The following is an 11,629-nucleotide window of genomic DNA, read 5'->3' on the forward strand; positions in this document are numbered from 1 at the left end:
TGAGACAGGCAGAATGAGAAAGCATGCTTGTGCCTTTCCCTCTTGTGATCTGACTCCAGCGGGTCTCATTGCGCATGTATTTCCTCCCTCTGGCTTCACATCCATATTTAAATCAGGCTTGAGGAAGCCATTTATTGGGCCCCTCAGGCTCCCAGTGGAGAGCATATGAGATCCCGGATAAGCTTAATATATTTGTATTAAAAATTAATAAGAAAGCTATATTGTTTGCAACATTAAATCATAATTTGATTTAATTCATTTTACTTAATATACAGCCATAATTCTAAAATGACTTTTTTAAAGAGGAAGCTGTGATGAGCTTGAAATCAGGTCAGGGGCCTCTGTGTCCCCGCCTGCGCTCTGCCTGTCTCGCGCAGCCGATCGCGGCTGCCATTTCCCGGGCGATGTTGGAGTCGGCGCCCCCTCCCGGGCCTGGGATGAGCCCTCTGTGGCCGATGGCGTGCAGGCTCCTCCTAACTGCTCCCGCTGAAAAGAAAATTCAGTGGAAAGATAGCTTTCCCAGCACAGGCGGCGCCGGCTTCACATCCCCTGATCGGTTTTGTTTAGGACTGCAGGAAAGGAAGCCACAGTTGTCCCCTCTGCAGGGCGCCTGCGCACAGGTGGGAGGCCCAGCAGGACACGGAGCCCCAGGGAGCAGTGCGGGGCGGCCAGGGGTTTCTTGTAAACTCTTCATCTGGGGGGAAGATCTGGCGCCTCAGGGAGAGCCCCCCGGGCCGGCGGCCACTAAGGCTCTCTCCTGACATCACTGAGCTGTGGCCCCAGGACGGCCCGGCCCCAGGCCAGAGGAGCTCCATCAGCAGGGGTCCCAGCTCACTGTGCCCTCCGCGCCACCTGTCACTCACACCCAGAAGACAGCCACTGACGCATTTTGCTCATCACTAAACCCACCTCTTCCTCTCCTTCTCTCCTACGCGCCTGGCCCGTCACGCAGAGGGAACGACAGTGTTTGTCTGCTCGTGGCACCTGCGTGGAAGTGTATCTTCCGCACAAGCGGTGGGGACTTCTTCGTTAGTCCTCGGCCTCAGCGGCACTCCCTCCCCTCTGCGCTAGCCACCCCTGTGGGTGTGATCTTGTAGCCTTACCATCTCAGGCCCGACACTCATCCAGGGCTTGCGTCCTGGCCCATCCCTGCTTCCGGGACCACAGACACCACCCAGCAGCGAAGGCGGGACCCACGGCGGCATGGCTACTGGAAGCCCAGGGCCTCTCGGGCGTCTCCCTCACACCAGGGGACCCCAGCCCCGCCCCGTGGTCACTGCGGGCCGTTGGAAAGGGGCTGCACAGCAGTCACAGAGGGAACACGGGGTGAGTCATCTCCTTAGCCTCTTGGGCCAACGTGAGGACGGGGAGCAGAGGGTCATGCTGGCCCCTCCTGGGGAAGGGGCCTGGGAGCCTGCAGCTCCCCTCCAGCCTGGCCACAGCTCCAGGCAGCTGCAGGGAGCCTCCTGATGAGCCAGGCCCCGCTGCTGGGGTGAGAGGTCTGCGCCTCTGGGGCAGGAAGGCCCGGGAGCCACGCCACGGCTAACCTGACGCTTGGGAGTGAAATGTGGCTGGAAGGAAGACGAGAGCCTATAATGTTGAAAACACAGACCAGCCTGACCACCAGCAAGCGAAGGACTGTCCCTGACCGGCCTGCGGGGCGGGTGGACCGGCCTGTGGAGGGGCGGGCCTGCCTGTGCGTGTGTGTAGGGGGGGGAGGGGGTAAGGGGGAAAGGAAGAAGTTCTTGCTCTTCCTGTGAAGAGCTTTGCAGGCAGTGCCTGGGCCTGTGCGTCTTTCCCGCCAGATCACGCGTCCCGGCCTCTGTGGGCGGAAGGCAGGGCCCTAGGACGACTTCCACGTGAGAGACTTTCCCACGAAGGGATTTCTCTGCCCTTCGCGTCGCGCTTTCCTGCAGGCCTCTGCCTCGGACCTTCATGCCCAGGCGATGGAGGCCCGCGGTGCCCTGGGGAGGGGCAGGGAGGAGTCACACGTAAGACACTGTCCCCCGCGTGGCACCCCACATCTGTTTGTATCTGTAGCCCAGGGGGTCTCACAGAGCTTGGCTGCCTGCAGAGTGGGGGCTGCTCCCAGCTCCTCCTCTCCCTGTGCAGACACCCGCTCCTAGCCTTTCTCACAGATACTGGGCACCCCCAGGGCAGCCACGTGAGTCACCAGCCACATCCCACCACCAGGGTCTGTCCCCCCACCTGGTGGGTTTCCAGCCGGATGGTCCCATGGGGTTACAGCCAGGTTCCCGGAGCAGGCTCCTCCCTGCTGGGGCCAGGGTCAGGGGTGGAGGGGGCCTTCCTCTCTCCTCCCCTCTCCTCCCCTCTTCTCATAACGGAAAATGTTGAAGGCGCAGAAATTCCCAAGAGCGGCTGAGCGAATGGGGCCTGCAAGCCAGAGGGCATGACCGCCCACCAGTAAAGGGGCAGCTGCGCTGCCTTAGATCAGCTGAAAACAGACAGCTGCTGCTCCCCGTTGGGGCTCAGGGTCACCTGCTCCCATCCCCGAGGGCACCGTGGCCGCCGGAGCCCAGGCCTCACCGGAGAGCAGGGTTAGCGTCCACCAGTGGGGTCTGGGCATCGGTGCCTCTCAAAGCTCCGGGTTGATGCCACTTTCAGCGGAGGCTGAGCGTGTGCTGTGTGCCAGGGGCCACGCTCCGCCTCCCGGAGACACGTGCACGTGCGCACAGGCCCAGTGGATCTGGTGTCCCTTGGCCCCGCCCCCGTTGGGGCGGGTTAGGGTGATACTTTTGTCTCCAGTTTATTTCTTGCAAAAACAGTTTGGAGGGTATTGTGGTTCTTACTGCTCAATAGCAAAACACCCCAACGTGGCAGTGCTCACCCGCCAGGTGAGCACACGGCTGGTGGGGCAGGAGTGTGAACGGGTCACAGTGGGAACAATTTGCTTGGGGTGGCTGTCGGGCAGACCGGGGTCTGGCTGCTTTCTGGCTGGTGGCTTCTGGTGGCTTCTCTGTCTGCATCTCTGGTGCCTGGGCCAGGCTGGCCGGACAGATGGTCACGTGGGCCTGTCCCCCAGAGCCCTGCCCGTGCTGGCCCGTGGCCCATCCTCCTCAGCGCCAGGCGGAGGCTGCAGGGCCTTGGAACGTGGGGGCATCGCTTACCTTGGGCTCTCGCTGACGGGGACACAGGCCCACCCAGGTTCCAGGACGGTGTGGCAGGTAGAATTGACACAGTTCAGCGATGGACTGAACACAGACAGCAAAGGCAGGGATTGTTGCGATGCCAGTGCTACGTGTCATGTGGCATAAAAGGAAAACAGAAAAGTGCCATGTGCGTCGTCATCACCGTGCGTGTAGGCGAGGGCTCAGCACAGCCTGCAAACGTGGAAGTTTCTGTGCAGGCGGAAAACAGAAAAGTGCCATGTGCGTCATTATCTCCGTGCGTGTAGGCGAGGGCTCGACGCAGCCTGCAAACGTGGAAGTTTCTGTGCAGGCGGCGGGAGCATGGCATTTCAGCCTTCCTCTGCATCCTCGTCATCGTGCTCACGCAGCCTGGGCGCTGCCAATCCCCGAGCGTGGCTGGATAGCGGCCCTGCGGGACCCAATGAGCGGGTGACCTGGCGTCCCAGGGGTACGATGAGGAGCGGGCAGGGCCGCCGGCCCCGGGATCTAACCTCCTTTCTCGTCCCTTCAGGCGTTCGATATCATGAGAGTGACGCACGGCCGGGAGCACGGGCTGATCGAAGACCTGATTCTGCTGTTGGAAGAGTGCGACGCCAACATCAGGGCATCCTGAGGCCGTAGGAGGACGCCCCTGCCCCCGCCACACGCTCCGCACGGCTGCTGTGCGGTCCTCCCGCCAGCAGTGCTCTCCGTGTGTAGGTAACAGGGCCGACACGCGGTGTGCGGCCGCACGCATCAGTAGCCGTAGAGAAGCACGATTATAATAAACACAAGACACTTGGTTGAAAATGCCGCCTGGTCATTGTTTCCTTGGCTTACTCACAGGTAATTGTGACATTTAAGGTTGGGCGTGAATGATGGAAGGTCACGTTGAAAGCGGAGCAGAATAAGTGTTAGCGTTCTCCTTGGGTGTCCTTCGGGGGAATAAGTGAAAATCAGCGTTTCCCCATTTCTTCCCGCAGGCCCGTCCCCCTGGGCCGGAGCAGCGTTCAGGCGTTGTCTTCCCTGTGTGTGTTACAGGGTTCTATGTCCATGATGCATTTCCAAGGGCGACTCAACACAGGACGTTCCATCCTGAGTCCCAGGAAGGGGTCACGTTAGTTGCTAGAAAGGATGAGGGAGTCCCAGTGCAAAGGAGACTGTGTTTGCTGGTGTCTGTGGCTCCGTGGGAGCTCGCGCATTCTCGGCACTTTGTAAGCCTGTGTGTGTCACGCCTGTTCTCATGAGTTTCCCCCACTTCTAGGCCTGTGGTCCCAGCATGTGACATGCTCAGCATGAAGCGCCCTTGCCCTGCAGGGAGCAGGGTCCCAGCCTGCCAGCTCAAACCCGCTTCTTCCTTCCCTGTCCCCGTCACCTTCCTATTCTGTGGCCTGCTTTCCCGCCTTCGGCTGCAGACAAGCACAGAGAACCTTCTCTCCTCCTCCACGGGAAAAAGGTAAACCCTCTTCTGGGCCTGTGACTGCACGAGCAGCTCACTCCCTCTGCTCAGACGGACGCCGTGACGATGGCCACAGCCCTCACTCTCCGGCCACGCGGCTGCCGAGTGCCAGCACTGGACGTCGGACGGCTGGGGGAACAGCCCCTGCGTCTGTAGTCACAACAGGAACCCGACGCCTGCCTGCGACATGCGGATTCTCAGCGAGCCGCCTCCCACGCCACACTGTTCACGCACAGAGCGAGGCAACGAGATCCGGAGCTCATGGCAGAACCCAGAGCGGCCACTCCTGGCCCCTCCCCGGGCCCCCCCACCCTCACGGGTGTGGTGAGTCCTCCAGCCACGTGGCTGCCCAGTGCCAGCACCTGGGCGTGGGGTCGGCCAGAGGACAGCCTCATTCTGCAGCCGAGGAAGTGGCCAGGAAGCAGCAGTCTCCTGGCTGCTCACCTGGCTGTTCACCTGGCTGCTCACCTGCCGGTCACTCGGGCTGAAACGTGCACGGCCGCTTGCCGACGCGCTCGCTCCGCTGCCTCCTCGCCACTTGCTTCTCGAACAGGCCCGTTGGGCACCAGGCCCCGTCAGGCACACAGTGCCAATAACCTGGGAGCACAGGGAGGGCGGGATGGAGAAGCCCATTTGGTAAGTAAGGACACAGGCCTGGGGCCAGGCGCTGCGGGATGCCTCCTGATTTACCAAGTGACCTGGATTGACAGGCCAGCTCCACAATCCTGCGGGTGCATATGAAGGTGACTGTGTGTTTAGCACAAAGGAACCAAAGGCTGAATCAGACCTGCCCCTCGTCCTCAGACGCTCACTGTGGGGCAGAGCGTTTGTGTCTGTGGCTTTCCGTGCGTGGCCAGCGACGCCCGCACAGCATGAATGAACTCCATGGTGCGGTCTGCCACCCATGCCCTCGCACAGCCCCCTGGCCAGAGCGTGGACTGCGGGAGGAGGGAGCGTGCCATCTGCAGCTCACCACCGCAACTCTGAAGCGACACTGGCGTCATGGAACATTAGGGAACGTGATGGAATCCGTAGACCTTTCTAGAAATACATCTCCCAATGAACAGTGTGCCTTCAGCATTGGGTGCGGGAGCTCCCATCAGTGGCTCCCTGGGTCCTTCATCTGATGAAACACAGACCTGCTCCCTTCGATACACGGGAGGCCGTTGTCCTGTTCCTCGTTTTGGCCCCGTCAGGAAATGAGAAGTCCTCGCAGGAGGACGGCAGCCTCGCCTGCCAAGTGCGCTGGCCAGCTCTCTGGGTGAAATCCAGACTCAGGGATGAACCTGGATGACGGGATTGGCCCCCATGCCCCCCGGAGAAGGCATGACAGGCTTTGGACCCCTCAGCCGCCTCCCCGTTTGGAGAAAGGGCCTTCTGAGGGAGGGGCCCTGGTGCCCCCGCGTCCGACAGAAAGCAGACATGTCAGCAGCGGAAACGTCCTGGCGGCCCCGCAGCAGGGTCCTCTGGAGGAGGGGAAGGGGAGGAGACGTGATTTAACACGCGTGTCACCGCGGCTGGCGATTTATTGCGCCCCAGCCTCCACGCCGGCCGTTTCATTAATCCAGAGTCATCGCAGCGGCGGGCTCTTCTCACATCAGTAACCTGACGCCATTAGTCGCTCCTCTGGGATGAGAACACATTTAAACTGAGAATGAACACGCTGGGCGTAATTTACAGCCGTGCGTCCGATGCTGGGAGTGCCGGAGGGAACGGTCTGGGAGAGCGCTCACTGCGCGGGCAGCGTGGCCTCCCCTGATGGGCCAGCCCCACCCCGGCGCCCAGTCAGGCCGCAGGCCCAGAGGGCTGCCCCGTGGGCGCCCCTCCTCATTCTGTCCTGACCTCCTTCTGGCCCGGGAGTGATGGTCCACCCACGGGGGCAGCCACAGCTCCATGGGGAGGGGTCCTGGACCCTGTGCGTGGAGCATGTGAGACCCTGGGCACGTGGTCACTGCTGGATGCGTCAGGGAAACCGAGCGTCCTGCGGCATAAGGTCTGGGGGAGCTCGGAGGGGCCGATGGATCAGCCACGCCACCCCGCGGGAGTTGCCGCGTGGCCTGGTGGGACCTGTAAGCGCCAGGACGCTGTGGGCGCACAGACGGCTGTTCAACACCAGCGCCGGCCTGTGTGCAGCTCACCGTCCACACTCCCTGCAGCACAGAACCGCCCTGACGCCCCTTCCTCCTCCTCAGCAAACGCGCTGTCCTGCTCCTCGGAAGTGCTCTTAACCATGTCAGCCCTTTCTATTCCCTGTGGATTCCCAGGCTCTTCGCAGGCCCCCGGCACCTCACTCCTCCGCCACTGCCAAGACCGCCTCCCCCATCTGGCTGCAGGGGAGCAGGGTCCCTCTCTTCCCTGCCCCTCCTCAGAGCTGCCAGTCAGGTCCCCAAATCCCTGTTGCGTCACCTCCCCTTACAGCTCCCCTCTCCCTGCTCACAGACTTACAGTGGCTCCCTCCCCACGGCCACTCTGCCCACGGTCAGTCTTCAGACTGGCACTGACGGTCTTGAACTGCCGAGTCGTACGCTCAGGGGATCCCCACGCGAGCCCCCCACTCCAGCTCACCAGCAGCTCTGTGCCCCGCCCCCTCCCCCTCATCTCCTGATTCACGGCCTCTTCCTCATCGGCTGCTTGTTTAGTTCATGACGACCAAATTCCTTCTGCGTCTCGGTAATCTACCCACCCATTCGCAAAGGTCTAGCGCTAGCCTCTTCCGTTTTTCTTCAAAAACATTCAAATATGTGCATGGCGATTATTATTATTATTTTGGCTGTTAGGAGCTTTTCAAGTGGGGTCCTGTGTCCTGTGTGTTCCTGTCGGTTTGGAAACACTTTCACTCCGGGGCACCTTACATCGGAACAGCCATGGTCCCAGGAGCCCTGGGGAGACACCCTGATCTGGGCACTATGTCTGCTTGTTGCCACGAAGATGTCATTGTTTCTGGGCCTTTTTAGAATCAGTAGCTCACACCGATACCACCAATTAAAAGGCAACGTCCACGTTGTTTCTCATCTTCCTCCTTCCATAGTTGTCCTTCCCCCAGACACACCAAGTAGCTTTGACGTTACTACTGTAACCACTACCTACCCAGTAAAAGTTAGGATTCCTTTCCAGAGCTTTCGGTTCTGAGGCAAAAAAGTTGTATTGTCAGAATACCATGTTTAAAAGGGACTTACCTGTGTTGTTCTTTTATGTGTGACTACATGTAATCCATTTGATATCCAATTGGGTTTATTTCTTTCTTTTTTTTTAAATAATATGTTTTATTGATCTTTTACAGAGAGGAAGGGAGAGGAATAGAGAGTTAGAAACATCGATGAGAGAGAAACATCAATCAGCTGCCTCCTGCACGCCCCCTACTGGGCATGTGCCCGCAACCAAGGTACATGCCCTTGACCGGAATCGAACCTGGGACCCCTTAGTCCGCGGGCCGAAGTTCTATCCCCTGAGCCAAACCGGTCAGGGCTATTTGTTTCTGTTTTTATTCAGCTTTAGGGTTTGCCCCAGTATTGCTTTATGCTGCTATGTGAACGTCAATATAAATTTCGCTATTGCAAACAATGACACAGTGAAGACCCCCGTGCAGATGTGTTTTGGCTGTTGGCTGTTTGCGTAGCGCGGGAGCTGTATCTTCGGGGTAACTCCCTGGAAGTGGAATTGCTGAGCCCGAGGGCCAGTGTGCCTGTCATTGTATTAGGTGTGGCCACGTTGGCCTGGAGGAGGGCGGTGTGGCAACGCCTGCCTGTGTCCCACAGCCTTGTCAACAGAGCAGGTGGTTAAACTTCCGGATTTTTTGCTGAGTTGATAAAAAACAGTATCGCAATCTAGTGTAAATTGGCATTTTTCTTATGAGTGAAGCTGGATGTCTTCAGATGTTGAAACGCCCTCTGTCTGTCCTTTCGTGGGCTATCTTTACAAGTCCCCTGTCCATTTTCTATGCTTTTGTTACGTCCTCCTTTATCTTTGTTTTTCATATATTGGGAAGATTTTCCATTTGTCATAGGTAATCTCTCAGTTTGTCATTTGTTTTCTGACTTTGCTTTAACCTGTTGCCCTGCGTGCCTTCGGATGACATTTTTAAAACATGTCATGAGAACTCCGCTCTGTGGTAAACCGGGGTCCGGCTGTAACGTTGAGCACGGCCAGCCTCCCCTTTGGTTCCTGATTGTTAAGTTCACAAGTCGAGTTGATATTTAATTGATATTTAAAAGTTCCGTCTTCCCCGGCCAGGCTGCGGTCTCCTCGTCTTCCGCCAGCACCTGGCCTGGTTGAGGCCCTTTCCCTGGTGGAACGATTCGGATTTTAATCTTGAACTGCCTGGGTGCGAGCCTTCTTGCCTTTTTGGGTCGTGTCATTACACCAGACAGACAGCTACTAAGTGCTCTTCAGGGAATGCCCCGGGCTCGGTGAAGGCCCTCCTTCCTCCCGTGTCTGGCGACAGTTTGCTATTGGAACCTATCAACCCAACCACGGCGGCATCTGCTTCCTCTCCGGCTCCTTCCGAGGCGTGGAGAGCCCAGGTGGCTGTGGGGCCGCTCTAGCTTTAGCTTCTGAGGAACCCCCAGACGTTTCCATAGTGGCCGCTCCGGTCTGCATTCCCACCAGCTGAGCACAGGGCTTCCCTTCTCTCCGCATTCTCCCCAACAGTTGTTGTTTGTGGACCTTGTGAAAACAGCCATTCTGACTGGTGTGAGGTGGTAGCTCATTGTGATCTTGATCTGTATTCTAATGATCAGCCAAACTGCTTCTGTTTGATCAGACTTGACCTGGAAACCGCCTCTACCATCTGGAATCAGAATAAAAACCCTCTGCTGGGACCTACATGGATTTGGGGTCAAAAAGGAAAGCGCCATCGCAGTCACTCTGGGGCTGTGCTGGGCTGCGCAGTGTGAGCGGAGCCTGGGGCCTTCGTGGGGGAGGGCTCTGCCCCGGGGCCTGTGGGTGGAGCTCAAGGCAGGCGGGTGGAGCACCTCATCGCCACTTCACCGTCTTTGTCTCCGAGGCACAAGGACATGCACTTCACATACGGTGACTGGTTCCTCTTTACTGCTGGGGGCAATTTGACATTCATTTCGAGAGGTGCCATCTTTGAGCTCAATGTGCATCACGGGTCACATGGTCTCCGATTACTAAGGTGACACTTAGGACAATTTTATGGCAAATTGAGTCCCAAATTACAGCCCCCGAAGGGGTGCACATTAATAACGGTCCGTAACCATCCAGCAGGGGCCTGGGCGCCAGGTTGCGATGCAATCAAATGCGGTTACTAATGCACCATTTCAGCCAGACCAGGACAAACGGGTTATTAAGACACATGCTCTGATCTTCTCCTCTCAGAGAGGAGCTCTGTGATCACCGGGACACCCTGGGTTGAGGAGTAATGAAGACAGACTTATTTTTGCAGGAGTTGGGGTTTGCCGTAGCTGAGTTAGGAAGCATGACCTGCTATGAGGGCATTGGAATGACTTTCTTTGCCTTTTTTTTTCCCCCAGAGCATCAGCCCCTCTTATTGTTTCCTCTCTCCTGGAGGCATTATCCTTCTTAACTGTGAGACACCAGTGCTCTGGGATCACAGAGTTTGAGGAAGAGTGGCTGGTAGCTCCAAGCACAGCCTGGGAAGGTAGCACCCACCTGCGGTGGAATGCTGGCCTGTGGGGGGCGTCAGGGTCTGAGGGCACCTGGGCATGGCGGTGCGCCGAGTTCTGTGCGATGCGGGCTGGTGAGGCAGGTCGTAGGTTCCTGCCTTTTGAGAATCTACTGTAGAGACCAGATATTGACATCGATGCTCACGTGGCTGAACATGAATTTGCAGTCACGCATGTGAAATAAAAATAAGAACTAGATAAGAAATTGATTTGCCTGGGAAGAAACATTACCTGGAGATTTGAGTAGTTTTTTTCATACATTAAATATTGGACAGTTACTGGGTTCTTAGGAGATTTGAGGGAACAGTGACTTATCACATTTCAAAGACATGTGACAGCCCTGCTCTGGGACTTCCCTCTGTGGATGAGGACTTTCTATACGTAAAGTATACGTTTCTAACTGATCTTAAAGGATTAACTCTTACCCACTTCCCACTTCTTTGCTCCTCTGCTTCTCTTTAAAGACTTTGGATTCCCTGGTGTGTGACGATTGAGCCCGTTCACCATTGACAATATTTGTACCCTCTGCAAAGCCCAGGGCTAGGTGTTGAAGGAAGCAGACACTGTTTGCACAGCCAGGAGCTTACGGTCTAATAGCGAAAACTCGTCTGAGCATGAACAACAGTGATGGGTGACCCAGTGCCTGGCGCTCAAGACGAGGGATGGGCCTTGCCAGATTCTCTGTCGCTAACCCCCAGAAGATAGCGAGCGTTGGCTTGCAAGAGAGAGGAGATGGGAAAATGAGGAAATTAATTGTATGGGCTGAATTGTGTCCCCGCTCCCAACTTCATATGTTGAAGTCCTAACCCCCTCCAATTCCTGAGAATATGACTCTGATGTGGAAAGAGCCTTTACAGAGGTGGATGAGTTAGGGTGGGCCCTAATAGGATTCTACCTTTTATGAAAAGAGGAAATTTAGACACACAGGAAACACCAGGGACACGCGTCCACAGAGAAAAGACCATTCAAAGAGGCAGCAAGAAGGTGGCCGTCAGCAAACCAAGGAGAGAGGCCTCAGAGGAACCAACCCCAGCGGCACCCTGACCTTGGACTCCCAGCCTCCGGAACTGTGAGAACATACATTTCCGTTGCATAAGACGCCCAGTCTGGTATTTTGTTATTGCCTCCCTAGCAAGCGAATACGTTAATCTTACTCCTATTGGGATTTTTTAGAAACAATCTCAGTATTCCAGAAAAGTTCCAGTTACAGGCCAAAAAAAATTGTTTCTCTGGACTATCTGAAATTAAGTGGCTGACATGCCAGAAAGTTCCCAAGAGGTTGTTTGTTTGTTTTTAAATCTAATTTTATTTTTCCATCACCATTTATCCCTCTATGTCTGTGGTTCTCAACCCTTGGCTGCACATTAGAATCACCTGGGAATCTTTTTAAAATCCTG

The 11,629-nt window shown here is 56.7% G+C and overlaps 1 protein-coding gene across 1 annotated transcript in view; it reads left to right on the plus strand.

Annotated features, from left to right (window-relative positions):
* Positions 1-3,938, plus strand: part of SMYD3 (SET and MYND domain containing 3) — a 464,760-nt gene extending 460,822 nt beyond the window's left edge. The window contains exon 11 of the mRNA XM_006756044.2: positions 3,661-3,938. Coding sequence (XP_006756107.1) covers positions 3,661-3,762 — 102 coding nt within the window. The 3' untranslated portion in view covers positions 3,763-3,938. The remainder of the gene's footprint in view (positions 1-3,660) is intronic.
* Positions 3,939-11,629: the final 7,691 nt, after the last annotated feature.

This window comes from Myotis davidii, unplaced genomic scaffold, assembly GCF_000327345.1.
Source record: "Myotis davidii unplaced genomic scaffold, ASM32734v1 scaffold333, whole genome shotgun sequence".
Lineage (NCBI taxonomy): Eukaryota > Metazoa > Chordata > Mammalia > Chiroptera > Vespertilionidae > Myotis > Myotis davidii.